The 20,877-nt window shown below is 44.4% G+C and overlaps 1 protein-coding gene across 3 annotated transcripts in view; it reads right to left on the bottom strand.

Moving 5' to 3' along the window:
• Nucleotides 1–20,877, bottom strand: part of ALOX5 (arachidonate 5-lipoxygenase) — a 161,252-nt gene that overhangs the window by 81,464 nt on the left and 58,911 nt on the right. For all 3 annotated transcript variants that reach the window (XM_056530386.1, XM_056530388.1, XM_056530387.1), the window contains exons 2-4: nt 8,610–8,808; nt 8,368–8,449; nt 2,298–2,420 (exon numbers count right to left, since the gene is read on the bottom strand). In XM_056530386.1, the coding sequence (XP_056386361.1) occupies nt 2,298–2,420; nt 8,368–8,449; nt 8,610–8,808 (404 nt within the window). The remainder of the gene's footprint in view (nt 1–2,297; nt 2,421–8,367; nt 8,450–8,609; nt 8,809–20,877) is intronic.

The raw sequence follows: 20,877 nt of genomic DNA, 5'->3' as shown, positions 1-20,877 counted from the left end.
TTTAAAAGTGTAATGTTTCTTTAATTGCTATGACCATGTGATTGTTACCCAGGAGGTACTGGTGACCAGGTGACCCCCCCCCAAGTGACCTATGGGCTCCTTGCACAGCTCCCCTATAAAACCAGGGGAGGGGCTACAATTTCTCTCTTTGCTCATTGTTATTAATACTGAGGTCCAGTGCAGTCATCTCAGAGTGGGTCCAGAGCATTGGCGGCCTCAAGCCTAAAGTCTGCAGCCACAAGTCAAGGTCAAGCAAGCTCAAAGTCATCTTCATGTCAATTGTCAAGCAAGTCAAGTCTTCTATATAGTCACTGTGGCCTGCACTAAAGTGTCTCTACATATTGCAAGTCCCAGAAAGCCTGCGAGGTCCCCTTGTGTCACTGGTCACCTCCTTGGGATATTGGCTGTACTGCATAGACTGTGTCATCTGTCTAACCTCAGTAAAGCTACTGTTGTCCATAACTTGGCATCGGTGTCTTCATTGCCCCGTGCCTAGCCCATGACCAGCGGTATTACTTTCGGGTGGTTAAGGCTAAACTACGCCCTGGCGTCACGATAAGATGGGGAAAATAACATCTGCTCCTAGGATTATAGCAGCTACCCTGCATTGCACCCCGCTGACACCACAGTGAAAGTAGCAACCACAGTACTATCACCCTCGTCAGACTGTACAGAGGGAAAAACAAATAATATGGTATGTGGAATGGGGTGTCTATAAAGGGTGGGCACACGGGGACCCCATGATCTTCTATTGCGTATGGAGCCTATGATCTTTTATTGCCCAGGGGCCCCATGAGTTGTCAGTCCACGCCTGGTTGAATGTTTTAATATACCTGTACCTCTCCCAGAGTGCTGTATTTATTCCCTAAGGGTAGGGTCACACGTGACCTGACCCATATTCTGCCTCCAGCTGTTGCTGAATCCACCCGCCCCCACTAGGACCGCCCCCTGGCGGATCCATTCATGTGACCCTACACTAACCGTGCGTTTACACATACATATTTTTTGCTGCAGATCTGCTTCAGCAAATTTTGCTGCCCATTGACGCCACTGGGCAGCAAAATCTGCAGCATCAGATCTGCACCATAAACATGCACATGTGAACAAACCCTAAGGGTAGGGTCACACGCTGCGGATCCGTTCTGTGTGACCCTACCCTTAGGGTACGTTCACACAAGCGGATTTTCGCAGCATATTTCGCTGAAGGACCCTCTGTATTCTGCCTTCCGAGTGCGATGTGCGAGTTGCTGCATTCATGCGCAGTATACTCGCACATCGCGGCAGCTCTCGGCCTGGCTCATTGAGCAGGGGGAGTGGCCGCGATGTGTGCGAGTACACTGCGCATGCGCGGTGACTCGCACATCGTTTCAGTGTGTCTGCACGTAGCGGCGTATTGCCACTACGAGCAGGCACATGTGAAGGCAGTATACAGAGGGTCCTTCAGCGGCGGATCGGCAGCGTAAAGTATGCTGTCGATCCGCTCGTGTGAACGTACCCTAATGAAGTTTTCTCTTGGTTATATCACATTCTGCACAATGGCTTCTGCATTCCTGTGCACTTGGGAGGTTAGGAAATTAAACTTTGAAGTAATGAGCTGTTACTTTGTGTCTATACACATAAACATTTGCGTTGGCTGAATGTTCATGTAGATAGAAGGAATATGCTGCTGCCAGACCGTGATGGCTTATCTCTCTGAGAATAAAAGGGTTGGACAGTTGAAATCCAACATGCCCATCCCTTCTTTTCCCTGAGATCATATGTCAGGGGAAAGTTGGGAGACCTCCACACACAGTGTACTAGTCCTGGGGATTAAAAAAAGATTTAAAGTTACCAATTTGCCCAATGGAATGACCATGCATAGACTAAATGTGTAAGTTTATGGAGAGACTGAAAGTGATAGATGTCCTTTTGTCAACCTGTATATACTATTTGCTCTATTTTTTAAATGGGGTTTTCCAGGACCTAAATAAATACATAAAAAACACCCAGCTGTATAGTAGATGCCTAGACCAGTCTCTCCATGTATCTTTTTGAGATTTTTTTCTTTCTCCTGTGATGATAAAGCTACGTGCAGTTGTGCCCTGTATTGTTGGCATGCAACATCTGCAAGGAACATATATGTTCTCCTCATGAAATATATACATATACGCTACTGGGAGGGATGACTTTTTATCTGCTGGACAGAATTATTAAGTAACCCCTCATTTTAATGCTGTTCATTTGCACTATAACCCTGTTATATTGTAATGTGTCTACCATATCATGCAAAGTACATGTTTATTTTTTTTTTTACTTACGCTTTTGTGTAGTTTAAGATAAAGTCAACTCCCTTTTCGCTATCAAACTGTATGTCATGGGGCAATTCACTATGACAATGAGCATCAATACTCAATGGAAAGCCAGGATGCCACTCCTTCCATCTGTAAAAACAAGGTTTTGGTCAACAGTAGAACATACGGTATATAACTAGCAATGTCCTAATGCTAAAAGCTACACTGGTATAGTATAGAGATGTTTAAATATTATTGTATGTCGAGTCTAGCAGGGCTCTGGCAGCTTGGTGGGACCCAAAGTTTCAAATTGCTACTGTTTTAAGCTATACACCATAACAATGGTGGGTAGTTTCATTTAGTAACCTCCAAGGTTAAAGAGTACCTGTCAGATCGCCCCCCCCCACAATTTTTTTTTATATGTTGCTCAGTACCTCATCCTGATCATATACATAATTTTTGTGTCTATAACCTATATTTCTCTCAGAATTACCTTTATTTACTTGCAGTTATTGCTCAGTGAGGAATCTGTTCATGCAGAGGCATGGGGCGTGTCCCACTCTTCTCCTCACTGTAATGACTCCTCCCCCTCCCTCACGCTGCTCTGACTCACAGAGAGCACAGCAGGTCTGGACCTGCCTGCAGTCCTGTCAATCACTTATGGCGTCCATGACGTGTCGATGACCACTAGACACTGCAGGACTGGTATATGTCCCAGGAGGCAGGGGGACCCCTAGTAACCACTTTTTTAACTGGCTTTTTCAGTATGAAATACTGATAATTTTCTGATGAAAGCAATTGCTAACCATATTGTTTTGCATGCTTTATAACGTATCAAAAGTTATCGTATCTGACAGTGCCCATTTAAAGGACAAGTATCACGAACAAAAACGTATCCCCTATCCTAAGGATAGGGGATAAATTTTAGATTGTGGGCAGTCCATGCGCTGGGACCCCCCACCATCTCCTGTTTGGAGCCCGGGTCTCCAGCACAGGAGCACGTCATGACCCCCCCGCTCAAAGCGGAGGCCGCCACGCCCTTTCCATATAGCTCTACGAGAGAGCCAAAGATTGCAGAATGGCTCTCCTATAGAGCTATATGGAGGGGGCGTTTCGGGTGGGGGTCAAGACGCACTCCTGTGCTGGAGACTCGGGGCTCTAAACAGGACATTGCAGAGGGCCCATGCTCTTGGACCCCTGCGATCTAAAACTTATCCCCTATCCTTCGGATAGGGGATACGTTTCTGTTCATGATACTTGTCCTGTAATTTACTAAATATAGAGGTTAAAATCATTTTCAAGGAAACATGTAGTATACAACATAAACCAGAAACAGCATTTACATAACATCTTTCCATCTTTTATCATGTTGTTTTCATGCATTGCAATCAAAATGACAAAGTAAGAGGTAGGTGGAGTGTCCTTAAAGCGTCAATATCTCATCCTGATCATGCACATGTACTTTGTATGTGTCTGTGATCTACATTTATCTCAGAAATTGGCTTTAATTCTGAAATACCTTAATTTTGTCTACCAGAAGCAGGGGGGCGCGTACTCACTGTGATAACCACTCCCCCTCCCTCTCCTCAGTCCAGTGCTTCCCAACCAGGGTGCCTCCAGCTGTTGCAAAACTACAGCTCCCAGCATGCCCACACATCATTTGGCTGTGCAGGCATGCTGGGAGTTTTAGTTTTGAAACAGCTAAAGGATATGATTGTAGTCCCCCTTTATTACACACACTGGCTTCATATATTCTTACACATACACATTAGATAACACACATACATATTTATCCACACACACACTTTTTTGTCTGCAATGCATGTTTCGGCCTCTCTCATTGATGTCTGCTGTGTGAGAGCCCACAGCAGGCTTCCTGCCCCTCCCCTTCTCTTCACATGAGTCTCTGCAGTTTGTACAGCCCCTCCCCCCTCCAAAACGTCCCGGAGTCCAGGACGAAGCAGTGTTCACAGAAACACTGAATGCATCCCAGGAGGCAGAGGGGGTAGGTCTTTGACTGGCTTTTTTAGTATGAAATACTGAAAATTTTCTAATGAAAGCAATTGCAAAACCTATTGTTTTTGCATGCTTTACAACATATCAAAAGTTTTTATATCTGACAGTGCCCATTTAAAAATGATTTCAGGGACTTAGGCCACAAGCTTAAGGCAAGGACCTCCAAGGTAATATTTTCTGAAATATTACCTGTACCACGAGCCACACCAGAGAGGCAGCAGGAGATTAGGGAGGTAAACAAGTGGCTCAGAAGCTGGTGCAGGAAGGAAGGGTTTGGGTTCATGGAAAACTGGGCCTACTTCGCGGTCGGTTACCGACTCTACCGTAGGGGCGGGCTGCACCTCAATGGGGAGGGTGCAGCTGTGCTTGGAGAGAAGATGGCTAGAAGGGTGGAGGAGTGTTTAAACTGGGGACTGGGGGGGGAGGGAACCTACAACATAGAGGGGGAAGATAGTGTAGATAGAGAGGTGGGAATTATAAATGTTCCTGGGGGTGGAGCGGAGGGAGGGGTTAGAATAGTTAATAGGAATAGGCTTCATAGGAAAATAAAACTTAAACCCTTGAATCCCATTAACCCCAATAACATAAAGGATGGAAATGTAAAGTGTATGTTCACAAATGCCAGAAGCCATAGCAAATAAAATTGGGGAGCTTGAGTCCTTGATACTGGAGGAACATATTGATATAGTTGGGGTCACTGAGACATGGCTGGACTTCTCGCATGACTGGGCTGTTAATCTGCAGGGGTTTACAATGTTTCACAAATGGATTGCACCCAAGAGTTCTTAGAGAACTAAGTTCAGTCATATCTGTACCCCTGTTCATGATATTTAGAGATTCACTAGTGTCTGGTATTGTGACAAGGGACTGGCGCAAGGCGAATGTGGTGCCAATCTTCAAAATGGGCTCTAAGTCTTCCCCAGGAAACTATAGACCGGTAAGATTAACGTGCATTGTGGGTAAATTGTTTGAAGGACTTATAAGGGATTACAGACAGAAATACATAGGGGATAATTGTATTATAAGTGATAGCCAGCATGGGTTTACTAAGGATAGAAGTTGTCAAACTTTTATGAAGTTTGCTTTTATGAAGATGTGAGTAGAAGCCTTGACAGAGGAATGGCTGCGGATAAAGTGTTTCTGGATTTTGCTAAAGTGTTTGATACTGTCCCTCATAGACGTCTGACAGGTAAGTTAAGGTCTTTGGATTTGGAAACTTTAGTTTGTAACTGGATTGAACACTGGCTCATGGATCGTACTAGGGATCGACCGATTATCGGTATGGCCGATATTATCGGCCGATAATCACAATTTTGGGCATCCCGCCACCCTCCGAGTCAATAAAAATAAATAAATAAACTTACCCGTAATGGGGGTGGTCCGGGCCATCCATCCTTCCTTCCTGTAGTGTCCGGCGCCATTCCGGGTGGAGGGTGCACCGGTCCGGGCTGTCCTTCTTCTCCGGGGGTCCTCTTCTCCACCCTGGGCAGGCTCCGGCCTAGTACGCTGCATAGACGCCGCTACGCCGTGACGTCAGGTGCGGCGCTGCGCACGGGCGTCACTGCGCAGCAGCGTCTATGCAGTGTACTAGGCCGGAGCCTGCCCGGAGTGGAGAATATGACCCCCGGAGAAGAAGGACAGCCCGGACAGGTGCACCCTCCACCCGGAATGCCGCCGGACACTACAGGAAGGAAGGATGGATGGCCCGGACCACACTGACAGGTAGGGGAGAGAAGTGGGTGGTGGCGGCGGCGGCCTATGGCACCGCAAAAGCCACTGCAGTGCATTGATTTAAAGCGCCCGCTTTAAATCAATAACCTGCAGCGGTGTCGAGGGGGGATAAATAGCCGATAACTTATACCGGAATATCGGTATAAGTTATCGGCTATCGGCCCTAACCTCCACCGATTATAGGTATCGGCCCTAAAAAAACGATATCGGTTGATCCCTAGATCGTACCCAGAGAGTGGTGGTCAATGATTCGTACTCTGATTGGTCCCCGGTTATTAGTGGTGTACCCCAAGGTTCAGTACTGGGCCCGCTGTTGTTAAATTTATTAATCAATGATATAGAGGATGGTATTAACAGCTCTGTTTCTATCTTTGCAGATGACACCAAGCTTTGTAGCACGGTACAGTCTATAGAGGATGTGTATAGGTTACAAGATGACTTGGATAGACTAAGTGTCTGGGAATCCACTTGGCAAATGAGGCTCAATGTGGATAAATGTAAAGTTTTGCATCTGGGTACTAATAACCTGCATGCATCGTATGTCTTAGGGGGGATTAAACTGTCAGAGTCACTGGTAGAGAAGGATCTGGGTGTACTTGTAGATCACAGACTTCAGAATAGCATGCAATTTCAGGCTGCTGCTTCCAAGGCCAGCAGGATATTGTCATGTATAAAAAGAGGCATGGACTCGAGGGACAGGGACATAATACTCCCCCTTTATAAAGCATTGGTACGGCCTCACCTAGAATATGCTGTTCAGTTTTGGGCAGCAGTCCATAAAAGGGACACTGTGGAGCTGGAAAGGGTGCAGAGACGCGCGACTAAACTAATATGGGGCATGGAACATCTTAGCTATGAGGAGCGATTAAAGGAGTTACAATTGTTTAGTCTTGAGAAGAGACGTTTAAGGGGGGATATGATAAATGTATATACCGTATTTATCGGGGTATACCACGCACCGGCCTATAACACGCACCCTCATTTTACCAAGGATATTTGGGTAAAAAAAGTTTTTTACCCAAATATCCATGGTAAAATGAGGGTTTGTGTGTGCGCGTGTATACCCCGATATACCCCCAGGAAAGGCAGGGGGAGAGAGGCCGTCGCTGCCCGCTTCTCTCCCCCTGCCTTTCCTGGGGTCTAGAGCGCTGCTGTCGGCCCTTTTCACCCCCTGGTTATCGGCGCCGCTGCCTGTTCTGTCCCCCTGACTATCGGTGCCGGCGCCGATAGCCAGGGAGAGAGAAGCGGCGCCGACAGCCAGGGGGAGAGAAGGGGCAGCGGCACCCATTGCTGGCGCCGCTGCCCCGTTGCCTCCCCCCATCCCCGGTGGCATAATTACCTGAGTCGGGTCCGCGCTGCTCCAGGCCTCCGTCGTGCGTCCCCAGTGTCGTTGCTATGCACGGCGCGGCGCTCTGACGTCATGCGCCGCGCCGTTCAGCGCATAGCAACGACGCCGGGGACGCACGACGGAGGCCTGGAGCAGCGCGGACCCGACTCAGGTAATTATGCCACCGGGGATGGGGGGAGGCAACGGTGCAGCGGCGCCGGCAATGGGTGCCCCTTCTCTCCCCCTGGCTGTCGGCGCCGCTTCTCTCTCCCTGGCTATTGGCGCCGGCACCGATAGTCAGGGGGACAGAACGGGCAGCGGCGCCGATAACCAGGGGGTGAAAAGGGCCGACAGCAGCGCTCTAGACCCCAGGAAAGGCAGGGGGAGAGAAGCGGGCAGCGACGGCCTCTCTCCCCCTGCCTTTCCTGGGGGTGTATCGGCGTATAACACGCGCACACAGACTTTAGGCTAAAAATTTTAGCCTAAAAAGTGCGTGTTATACGCCGATAAATACGGTAAGTATATTAATGGCCCAAACAAAAAATATGGAGAAAAACTGTTCCAGGTTAAACCCCCCCCAAAAGGACGAGGGGGCACTCCCTCCGTCTGGAGAAGAAAAGGTTTAGTCTCAAGGGGTGACACGCCTTCTTTACCATAAGAACTGTGAACTTATGGAACAGTCTACCTCAGGAACTGGTCGCAGCAGGAAAAATTTACAGCTTTGAAACAGGGTTAGATACATTCCTGGAACAAAATAACATTAATGCTTATGAAGAAATATAAAATTCCATCCCTTCCCCAATATCACGCCACACCCCTACCCTTCAATTCCCTGGTTGAACTTGATGGACGTATGTCTTTTTTCAACCGTACTAACTATGTAACTATGTAAAATAAAAAAAAGTCATTTATTTTAGTCTCCTGACAGGATCAGACCAGTGTTTGTCCATCAGATATGTCCAGCCTTTCTGTAGATCAGTAGCCATAAGAAGGTATGACAAAGAAATGGAGCCTTTACCATACCTGTACTGTTTCTGTCTGTCTTCTAGCTCCTTTCTTCTGTGTTGCTTGTGAATTTGTGTTACATCCTGTGTGGGCAACTTTGCTGTTATATAAGAAAATAAAGTTTAGTTGTAGTACATACTATCAGGGGACCACTCACAAAAATCTGAATGCCCCACTTTACTCCAAAAAAGGTTTTGTTTGTTACAAAGACCGCAAAACTAGTGACCATAGTGTTGTATTAGTGTCATAGATTAACTAACCTGTTCCTTCACGCAGAACGATTTCCTTATCGTTGGTGATCCATCTGTAGCATGGGAACTCCAGATAATCTCCTGTGGGAGTCTTAAGGGTTATGTGCCGGCAATACCAGTCATCTTTATACCAGTATTTATATTTTTCAATTTTAATTAACTGGATCTCTCCAATATCTTCAGATATTGTAATATCATAGGAGTCAATCTAAAGATAACAAAAAGCAAATACAAGAATAACTTTAAAAAAATCTGGCACCAGAAAAATGACTTCAAAAGCCTAGAACTTATTAAAGAAAAATATTTTATATTAAAAGGGAATTATCTGGCATAGAACGTTTTTCAAATGTCATTGCCAGGCTGCCGGAGTAGTAAAGAAAACTGTTCCCTGTAGAGAAATGTGTCCCAGCAGCTGATGATAACTACTGAGTCAGCAAAGCCACTGTGAGTGACTGAGACGCACACACCCGCCCCATACTATTGGTTGTTGGGGGGGGGGGGGGGTGCAGCCTCGCTCAGTATTTGGCACCAGCTCCCTGGACACATTTCACTACACCCCGTTCTCTGTGCTCTCACAGTGCAATATAGCAAACTGTATCCTCTCTAGTGGAAAGGAGTAACTCACTTGGAGTGAAGATCCCTCAGCACTTCCAGACACATAAGTAGATATAAAGCACAAGCTTTTATTTTGTCTTCTTAAAAAACATCAGGGTAGCAAATCATGTTAAAAACATGGACCGACGCATTTCGGCTGTGTAGCCTTTCTCAATGTCTGCTGTATCCTCTCTATGAGAGTGGAGAGATTAGAGAAGCGGAGAACAGGGTTGTTGAAAACGTTGTCCCCGCTGCTGCAGCTCGCTCTCACTGCTTCTGTAAAATTGTGAACCCGATCCCCACGGCTCTCATCAGCCTGGGGGATGTATAAATGTGTGTCCCCGCTGCTGGCTCTCTCCATCCATGATCCCTGTGGCGGGGATCTAGAAATGTGTGTCTTGGGGTGCAGAGGCATGGGAGACCGCTATCCATCGCCGCTCTTCTCTGACTCTGATTACCACTTCTTCAAATCAGTGTACCCGTGCCTCACTGTTTCCCAAACACTGAGCTGAGTGAGGCTGCACACACCCCCAATGGATGTGCGCATCTCAGCCAATCACAGGGGCTTTGCTGACTCAGCATTTATAATCAGCTGCTTGGACACATTTCTCTACAGGGAACAGTTTTCTTCACTACACTGGCATAAAAAATAAGAAAATAAAAAGCTGGATTTGCCTGCTGCTGCTCCCCCAGTGCCCTGGTATTGCCACTCTTGTCGATGGGGCTCAATTCTAGAAACTGCCGCTCAGTTTATCACATTCCGAGGCGGGACACTGCTGCGGCCAGCAATTAGTTGAGCTGCAGGGTGATGCCTCAACCACCGGAAATTAGGAAGAGGACCACAGCGGAGGACAGGAGCAGTGAACCTGAGGCACCGATGGAACTGTGGCAGATAAGTCCAGGTTTTATTTTATATGCCGACAGCCTGGGGATGGTGTTTAAAAAAAAGTTTTACACTGGAGTATACCTTTAAGCACCATTCCAGCACCAGTGTCTGTATACCTCAGAAACACTGAAGACACATGACACATGCAAATTTCATGTTAGCATTTGTTTCAGTCCAAAACAGATAAAAATGAAGAAGATACTTAAAAGTGGCTGAAAAAACAGCCCAAATGCCAAAAACAACATCTGAAAGTTTAAGACTAATCTTACCTGTAAAATAAGTCAGTTTTTTGGGGCTCAAAATGCAGTGGCTCTGTATTGTTAACCTGACCTGTTTTGTTGGGTTGACCACCAGATTTAGGTGCATTGCGCCATAAATTGTGTCTACTCCAGAATTTGCGCCAAAAAATTAAAAAACCCAACCAACCCTCCATTTTACTTAGAAACCCCCAAAAATGGGCATGGCTTGCAGGAAAAAGGGGTCATGACATTTTCAATAAATCCCAATATATTTGCTAAGGTTTCCACAGAAAATGTGGTGGATTTGAGTAATGGAAAACCCCACAGATCAGAGCAGTTGTAAAAATCAGGGCCAGTGTGTGTACAAAGCCTGAAGGTGTAAATTGTACATTGTAAGTTGAATTAACCTGTGACAAGCAAATGGTGGCCTGTCACTATTGACTTGTAAGCCATTAAAGGCATACTCTGGGGAACTAAACCTATAGCCCATCCTTTCTCTTTCATTAACTGATTTATTTATCTAAATATTAATCATTAGCTTTATAGAACAGTTTCCCCTCTTTTGTTGTCACTTACATGCATGACGTGAGGGAATTACATCATCCAGCCATCCACTCTGTCTCTGCCCAAATACCTCTTTGAAAGCAGCCGCCACCCTCCTGGGAGACACAGGCCATGTAGAGAGTCATGCTCTCTTTAGTGCTGAGAACTGGGAGGTGTGTGCAGCCTCAGATAATCAGTCACATCTCTCTCTGCTGCTCAGAGCAGGAGGGTGGGGGCTGGCAGAGCATAGCTGCAGTGACTGCTGGGAGATGAAGGCAAGGGGAAAGAAGGAAGGCAAAGAATATCAAGCAGCCAGAGAAAACAACAGAGGCCACAGAAGCTAAGCATATCAGGCAGGATGGTTTACAGGGAACATAGGAACATATACAGGTAGTGCAGTGGCTTTAGAGCTATATATATATATATATATAGTAATCCAAGAGAAACAGCACCCCAAAAAAAAGAAGAAAAAAGCGGTGCACGCAGAGCCGGACCCTGGTTAATGGTCCTATATGTAATACAAATTAGTAGAAGTCCGCAGCACACAATCCAAGTAGATGAAAAAGTGAAGTTTTATTCCATAAACAGGTGAAAGTTACAGCGACGTTTCAACCAGCTCTCCTGTTCTTTCTCAAGCATAACACAAGTGAACAAAAGGACCCATTTTATGTGTGAAAGGGACCTGAGATTCATGGTCTTAGACCATGTACCCCCTTTGAAAAGAGGGGGTGACAGGCAGGGACGTCTGAAGAGACTTGAACTTAAATGGATATACATTCTTAATTCTTTGAGACCTCATGGTTTAAATGTTGATTTCAAAATTTCACATAGGGTGCTAGGCAGGTAATGAGTCCTGGACATTCTCTGAGTTAGGTTACATGTAAACCGGTGTATACAACACAAGTGATATGACTATTTAGACTTTTGGAATATTTCCTTTTAGAACATATTATTAACCATGTTCTTTCTCTTTCTTTTTTGCAGTAACCGGAGGGGATTATTGTCACTCACGTTTATATAAATATGTTCCGTTCATTCATTTACAATAAATAACATTCAATTTAGTTATTGTTTGATGTTTTCTGTCGGAAGTCAGGGATGTATATTACATGTGTGATATTCATTAATTATGATATACATACAATATATTCAGTACACCATATCATTTTACACATTTTATTTTACTTTATTTAGTATTTTTTTCACTTTTTTTCATTTTTTTCATCTTTTTTATTTTTTTGATTATTATTTTTATCATTTTCCATTTTTTTATTTTTTATTTATTTATTTTATATTCCTTTTATTTTACACAGTTATTAATTTTGATTATTTAATCTTGAATTTTGCTGTTGCCAACAGCTATGGGATGAGTCATATCTGGACGCAGTTCCAGTAATCTAATTACAGTCCCCCTTTTTAACCCAGGACTAGGGCATATGTGGTGGAATAGAGAGCTGGTTGCAGTGGTGACCTCAGACTATGGCTACCACTGGATACCGTGCTCCAGCGGATCAGAGTGTGGACACTTCATTGTGCCCGCTACTTGGGTCTGCAGCCACACGTCTCAATATATATGTGGGATCTGTATGAATGCTTTAAATAACTAGACCATCCCAATTTTATTGTTTTGGTTCATTTTTATTTTCATCTTTATTTATTTATTATTTTCTTCATTTATTTTACACTAATTTGTTTACTTACCATTCTATCACATGACACATTGCCATGGTGACCGGGACGTCAGATGAGCTGATAGGTATGAGAACGAGGCCTGGAACACTGCGCGCGTGCGCAGTGGGAGACGGAGGCTCCTAGTATGAGAGCGAGACGTGGAACGCCATGAGGATGCGCAGTAGGGCCGATGCTCTCCGTACATACATGGTCACCATGGCTACATGTTAGATACATCCTCTGACTTCCGCTATAGGATCTGGGCGCACATGCGCAGTTACTTTTTACCCACGCTTACATTCTCCATCATGGCGGTGAGTGATCCCCCATATCCGTTACTGCAAATATTGGTTTTTAATGATTTTTAATCTTCACACATCTGTTCTGAATAGGTGATCAGAACCTTATTAGGGATTTTATATGATTTTGGGATTCACGTTTATATTCATATAATGCATTATATATTGATATATGTGACACATATTTTCACACTTGTTCATGTGATGTACTGTTTGAATTTTGTACACTTTGTATAGATTTTGTACTTTTTCACTAAATTGGATTTGTAATTGTATGGCCCATAAAATGGGTCCTTTTGTTCACTTGTGTTATGCTTGAGAAAGACCAGGAGAGCTGGTTGAAACGTCGCTGTAACTTTCACCTGTTTATGGAATAAAACTTCACTTTTTCATCTACTTGGATTGTGTGCTGCGGACTTCTGCTAATTTATATATATATATATATATATATATATATATATATATATATATATATATATATATATATATATATTAGGGGTGACGATACATCGCGATATATCCCGATTCTGTTTAAAAAACAATGTCTTTTACGCTTTTATTAAAACTTTATTTTTATTTTTTTTTTTTTTTGTACACTTTATTAGTCTTTTAGGAATCATTAGATTCCTCAGACAGATGAATAGAGTTCTATTGAACTCCATTTATCTGCGATCCATTGATAGAGCCTGGTCCAGCCAGGATCTATAAATGACAGAGCCACGGAGAGCATACACATCTCCCTTTAGACGCCGCTGTCAGCTTTGACAGCGGCGATCTAAAGGGTTAATAGCCAGATCGCCACATGCGGGCTATTAGCGGCGGTCCCCAGCTACTAAGAACAGCCGGGGGCTGCAGAGTATGGAGCGGGCAGGAATCCCGAGCCCGCTCCATACATACTGCAGAGCGCCGCATGCTGGATATTAGCGGCGGTGATGCATCAGTGGCCCCCGGATACTGAAATCAGCCGGGGGCCGCAGAGTATGGAGCGGGCACGAGTCGGAGCCCGATCCATACATCCAGAGCGCCGCCGCCGTGTCAGATCCGGCTGACAAAATGTGGAACTTGTATCTCCTGATGCCCGGGACATGCTTTCTGTGCATCAGGAGATACAAATTCCACATCACTAAAAGAATCGATTCAAAAATATTTTGAATCGATTCAGTATCGGCAAGTGAAAAATCGCGATAATCGCGGGAATCGATTTTTTCTTACATCCCTAATATATATATATATATATATATATATATATATATATATATATATATATATATATATATTATATATATATATATATAGTTGTAATATGCAGCACACCGGAGTGAACTTAAAGTGCTTTATTCCATGCTGTACATAAGCTTACATTGCTTATGTACAGCATAGAATAAAGCACTTTAAGTTTACTCCGGTGTGCTGCATATTACTACTATATGAATTAAGGAACCAGAGGACCGTGGCTCCAGCATGCGTGCACCCTGCCTTCTGTTTTTCAATCTTCTTGATGTGCTGCTTATATTGGAACTGTGTATATATATACACACACAGTACAGACCAAAAGTTGGACACAATTTCTCATTCAAAGAGTTTTATGAATATTGTAGATTCACACTGAAGACATCAAAACTATGAATTAACACATGTGGAATTATAGACATAACAAAAAAGTGTGAGACAACTTAAAATATGTCATATTCTAGGTGGAAAGTGTCCCCAAGTGCAGTCACAAAAACCATCAAGAGCTACAAAGGAACTGGCTCACATGTGGACCGCCCCAGGAAAGGAAGACCAAGAGTCACCTCTGCTGCTGAGGATAAGTTCACCCGAGTCACCAGCCTCAGAAATCGCAGGTTAACAGCAGCTCAGATTAGAGACCAGGTCAATGCCACACAGAGTTCTAGCAGCAGACACATCTCTAGAACAACTGTTAAGAGGAGACTGTGTGAATCAGGCCTTCATGGTAGAATATCTGCTAGGAAACCACTGCTAAGGACAGGCAAGAATCAGAAGAGACTTGTTTGGGCTAAAGAACATAAGGAATGGACATTAGACCAGTGGAAATCTGTACTTTGGTCTGCTGAGTCCAAATTTGAGATATTTGGTTCCAACCACCGTGTCTTTGTGCGATGCAGAAAAGGTGAACGGATGGACTCTACATGCCTGGTTCCCACCGTGAAGCATGGAGGAGGTGTGATGGTGTGGGGGTGCTTTGCTGGTGACACTGTTGGGGATTTATTCTAAATTAAAGGCATACTGAACCAGCATGACTACCACAGCATCTTGCATCGGCATGCTATTCCATCCGGTTTGCGTTTAGTTGGACCATGATTTATTTTTTCAACAGGACAATGACCCCAAACACACCTCCAGGCTGTGTAAGGGCTATTTGACCAAGAAGGAGAGTGATGGGGTGCTGCGCCAGATGACCTGGCCTCCACAGTCACCAGACCTGAACCCAATGAAGGCAAAAGGACCAACAAGTGCTAAACATCTCTGGGAACTCCTTCAAGACTGTTGGAAGACCGTTTCAGGTGACTACCTCTTGAAGCTCATCAAGAGAATGCCAAGAGTGGGCAAAACAGTAATCAAAGCAAGAGGTGGCTACTTTGAAGAACCTAGAATATTTTCAGTTGTTTTTGTTATTGTTTTTGTTACACTTTTTTTGTTATGTATATAATTCAAAATGTGTTACTTCATAGTTTTAACGCCTTCAGTGTGAATCTACAATTTTCATAGTCATGAAAATAAAGAAAACTCTTTGAATGAGAAGGTGTGTCCAAACTTTTGTTCTGTACTGTATATATATAGTGGCCCAGTACAGGAGTAGCACTACTATACCCTTGCTGTCCTGTGTGGCGGACTCTATTTCAGTGTCCCCTGAGTCCCCCCTTATGGTATATACTTCAAATGGTTAATTATACCCTATTATATTTATTGCATTGTCTTTATAATGTTCATATGCCTTTAAATGTTGTTACCAAGTCATGTAACCAGGGAAGGTGTCAGTGACCAGGTGACTTGTGTGGTGACCTATAGGACCCCTCCAAAGTCCTCCTATATAGAATTAGCTAGCCCTCTTGAGTTCCAGTCTAATCTCTGCTGAGGTGCAGTCAAGACCTGAGAATGTCTGGTGTCCTGAGGAGACCCAAGGCCTAGTCATGCAGCCATGCTTCCATCACCAAGTGCCCCGTAGGTGAACGTCAAAGCCTGGTAAGCTACACAAGAGGTGGTCTAGTCAGTCCTAGTCAAGTCAGTCAAGTCTGTCTTCAGCGTGGAATAGGAATGGAGGGAAAAGACCTTGCCAGCAGGCACTCAGAAGTCCATCAGAAGTATCGCACTTGAGTCACGTAGATAAAGTATTGCTAACTTTATTGATGTACAGCAATGATGTGTTTTGGGGTTCTTCAGATTGACATAGTACATACACAACAGCATACATGAGGGGTTTACATCAAAAACGCAGGACAGTGCAAAGGGAAAAGGTCACACTGGTAAAAAAAAAAAAAATATTCTGGTCAGTAATAACATAGGGCAAATAAGGATGCATCTGGAATCAGTAAAGAAACGGAGCTCTGCAAATAGAACCATGAAAATTAAATTAAATGCTAAATATACAACTAAAGGAGAATGGTCCGATAAAACACGGGGGAGATATTCCACCGATCGAATCAACAGAGAAATAGAATCATTACCGAGTGCGAGGTCAATGCGTGACAGTGTACCATGGGAACTAGAATAACAAGAGAATTGCAATTTATCTGGGTTACGTCTCCTCCACAAATCAACCCATCCCACTTCATCTATGAGTTTAGCCAAATCCGACTGCCAGAAGCACCATTACTCCCATCCCTATTCAATCTATCTAAATTGGGTTTTAACAGATTGTTAAAGTCCCCCACCATCAAGAGCGGTGCATCAGGCAATGAGGAAAGAAAGGAGATCACCTTGCGCAGGGCGTCACCCAAAAATGGTGGGGGAATATACAATGCCACCAGCACACATAATAAACAATTAAAGGTGCCATAAAGGCACACAAATCTGCCCTCAGTATCAATACAACTGGACATGTTAGAATATAAAATATTTCTGTGAATAAGAACACTAACACCCCTGGCATGGGAAGAAAAGGTGGCATGAAATGTGGAACCAAACCATGGTTTGTTTAGGAAATGTTTAGAGTCATCAGTTAAGTGAGTTTCAGATAGGCAAAGTACAGCGCCTGAAACACTGCTAGCCTCTTGGTGGGATCATTGAGACCCCTAACATTCCAAGCCACTACTGTAATATCAGTCGCCATTGTACAAGGTCATCAAATAAATATGAGCCAAGGGTGGGACGAATACACCGACCATCACAATCACCACAAAAAGCACAAACATACCACAATGCTGCACTAGACATGGAAGAGAAGACACAAGAAAACAAAAACAACTCAGCTATACAGACAAACACAATGCACAAAACAAATGCAAATCGCAACTCCAGGGGCAAGTAAACAGCCCAGAATATGTGAGTAGAGAACAGTTCAAAAGGCACAATGTAGAATTAGCTATGCACTTGGAGGCCCGACTTTGGCTTAGTGGTAGGACATCTTAAGATGACACAAAAAACTATGAAAAAGTAAGTAGAGTGACAGCAAATAATATGGTACAGTTACTGTAGGAGTCATTCAGTAGAAAACACTGATATCAGAAAAACAACAGTAACCAGATTGTCAGGAAAACGGCAGTATGCAATATAAATAGCAACAGTGGATAACGTCTCAAGTGCGTGCACGCCTCAGTTGCGTCTCATGCGCATCCAGCCACTCCATGGCTGCCACCGGGGAGTCAAACATATGAGTAGTTCCCAGTGCTGCCACCCTTAGGCGTGCAGGGTAGAGCATAGAATAAATCACATTTAGGGCTCTCAGGCGACATTTGACATCCAGAAATTTAGCACGCCTCTTTTGTACTTCTGCAGAAAAATCCGGGAATATTGAAATGCGACTGCCATTTATAGATAGGGAATCCAAATCCCTGGCCTTGCGAAGGATTATGTCTCTGTCTTTATAGTGTAAAATACGGATAAGCACAGCTCTAGGAGGAGCACCAGGAGGTAAAGGGCGAGTGGGCACCCTATGAGCACGTTCCACCGCAAATAGAGGGGTTAAAGTCTCACGTCCAAAAGTAGTACGGAGCCAGTTTTCAAAGTATTCACCAGGGTCCCGGCCCTCCACTTTCTCAGGGACGCCCACCAACCGCACATTATTTCGCCTTAGGCGGTTTTCTATATCATCAGATTTAGCAGCCAGTGCGGTCAAGTTGTTAACAACACGGTGCATATCACGCTTCAATGGAGGGACCTGGTCCTCTAGTTCCCCCACTCTCTCCTCAACTGCACCAACACCCTCAGAGACCTTTCGCATATCATGACGGATAAGATTAATATCTTCACGAAGGCCTCCTAAAAGCAGCTTAACATCAACGTTGCCTTTGGACATGGCCAAGAGCACATCTGTCAATGTGGGTTCTGCAGGATAAGAGGGAGGGTTAGCAAGTTCCAGTAAATCTTTGTGCCCAGCAGCAGTGAAGGGGCTAATTGTCATGGGCACCTCTGAGGGGGCTACAGGTGAGCTCCAGCACAGTTCAATGTAGAGGAGTGTGCAACATCAATTATAATGTCAGAATGCCGCCTGGTAGAGGACCCCCCTGAGTGTGTAGCCGCCAACCCAGCCTGCCAGGGGTTAATGGTGCACTGTCCCACAGGTGCAGCCTGTACAGTCTTGCCCACGGTTGTCACAGGGTCTGGTATCGCTTCACTAAAGGGGACTACGGGTGGACAGTCAGTCCCATCCACCTCCTCCTCACTCCAAGCAGCTCCCGGGTCTCTCACCTCATGGTCCGCAATGCGCGCGAGGCGCTGCAGGCACTCCGCCACACTGAAGATCTCGGGGCAAGATGGTGCCCGCCCCCTGTGCCCGCCGGTCTCCTCGTCTTTACCGGCCCCCTGCAACTTCTTATTCCTCTTCCGCCCGGTCATTACAGCTGCCGATCCTCCAGAGGATGTCCCCCACTGACTGGGGTAAGTAAAATGCAGCAAATACAGACAAAGTCCAGGATATTAGAAGGATTAGGTGCGGAGCTCAGGCACAGTGCGTCTCCTCACATGCCGCTCCAAGCCCCCCCCCCCCCCCCCCCCCCCGGTAAGCTCTTTTGTAATTTTTTGCTTACAGCTAAAAGTCACACAAAAAAATGCTTAGGTGCACATGCGACTTTTGTAAGCAAAAATAGAGCTCTAAATCCCTTGATAAATATCCCCCATTAGGTTTGTTCCACTACTATATCATGTATAATGAGTAGTTACCCAAGAGCACCACTGTATATGTTAATAATTCAACCTGTACCCATCATAGGTCTCGTGGGGCATAAAGTTGTGTAGTTGCAGGAGAGCTTAACCGGATGTTTTCTAGGAAGTCCTTTCTAATATGCAGAAGTGACTACAGCCCAGGATATGTGTTTCTGCACGTAGAAGACCACTTCCTGTATGAGGAGCTTCTAAGTTCCTTGCAAGTTCCACAAGTTGTGCGAGGAAACAGAAAGGGGACTCAGTACAATCTGTCCCAAATGTTGCCGCTGATTTTTATGTAGGATTCCTTTAAATGGTCATTGTCATTTCACATAACTTCCCTTCATTTGATTGCTTATGCGATTCCTAACATATTGGTCTTTGCTTATTTTGCAAAAAATAAATCCTTGCCCCAGAAAAACTGCCCTAAAGTGTTGGCCACTAGGAGTCTCACTTCATTGCAATCTACTGTTCACTGCCTATTGTCAGGGGAAATCAGTCTCTAGTAACAAAGTGACCCAGAATGAAACACAGGGATTAGGGTCAGTGTATAGCCAGGAGAAGAGAGTCCAAGAAAGCCTGGACTGTGTACCTGTCCTTTGGTACCAAGATGTCCTTTGTGTAAATAGCATTGTATCTACTGCTGTATGTCCACAGTGCTGCATTGTAATCTTCTCCTCCCCACCTTTGTAGTGTCTCTCCTAGTACAACTGTTCCAGCTACTTTCTACAAGAAAGTTCTCACGTGGCTGAGAGTCAAATGTTTTGCATAATGCATAAAGGTATGAGGAACTGAAATGTTATTTCAAATGAATTTGTGAACACTGCACTACATTCATTGCATACACTGATGTATTTTAAGTGTAAAGAATTAACAAAACTGCATTTAGTGTACACAGAAGAATAATTATTTGGTCACATGATCCTCTAACCAATGATTGCAGAAGTCCATAGTTCATCCTTTCTACCCCAGGAGAAGGGGTGGACCCAAACCCGTTATTTAGTCGTCTAGGCCTGGCTTTTGCTAAAGTAATATCTCCTAGCTCTGCACTTGCTGAAGTGCTGTCAGTAAGCAAAATCTGCATATTTCCTAGCTTTTGTGAGGCATACATACACCGAGGCATTGTCTACAACCTAGGTAAAATCTTTCTACAGTCAAGTCACTGGGGGACATTTATCAATGATTTTCCCCCTTTTTGATGTTCACTTTTTGATGCATAATTTTGCGCAGTGTCACTCATTGCGTCTTTTTTGTGCATCTTTTTTGGTGGAACATTTTCAGATGTTGTCTATTGTTCGTGCACTGTGGAGCGAAGAATGCAGTGGACACAAATGTATGACCTGTGCAAGGTTGTTTTTTAACTTTTTAACGCAAATATAGAACATCAAGGAGCACATGTACCACAAGTGTCATAAAGCATTAACTGCTTCTGCCACCAGTCACATTATCTCTGGGATACTTAAAACCTTTGTTAAAAACAATGCAATGTTTATGGACCACTTGTGATATTTCCTTTAAAATACTTTCAAAGGAAACCGGTCACCCGTTCACCAGCACTATATCCCAATACACCGGGTTATAGTGCGGGTGACTGATGCATGGTCTCCGGGTCTCCGCGTCTAAAATATACAGAAATACTTCCTGCCACAGTTCAAACTTCCAACTGTGTAAAATTCAAACTCCTGCTGTTCTTGATGAGTGCAGGAGATTGCACCTGTGTAGTG

Source organism: Hyla sarda, chromosome 7 (assembly GCF_029499605.1).
Source record: "Hyla sarda isolate aHylSar1 chromosome 7, aHylSar1.hap1, whole genome shotgun sequence".
In the NCBI taxonomy this organism is placed as follows: Eukaryota; Metazoa; Chordata; class Amphibia; order Anura; family Hylidae; genus Hyla; species Hyla sarda.
Note: the sequence above shows the minus strand (reverse complement) of the source record. Positions and strands in the feature narration are given on the sequence as shown.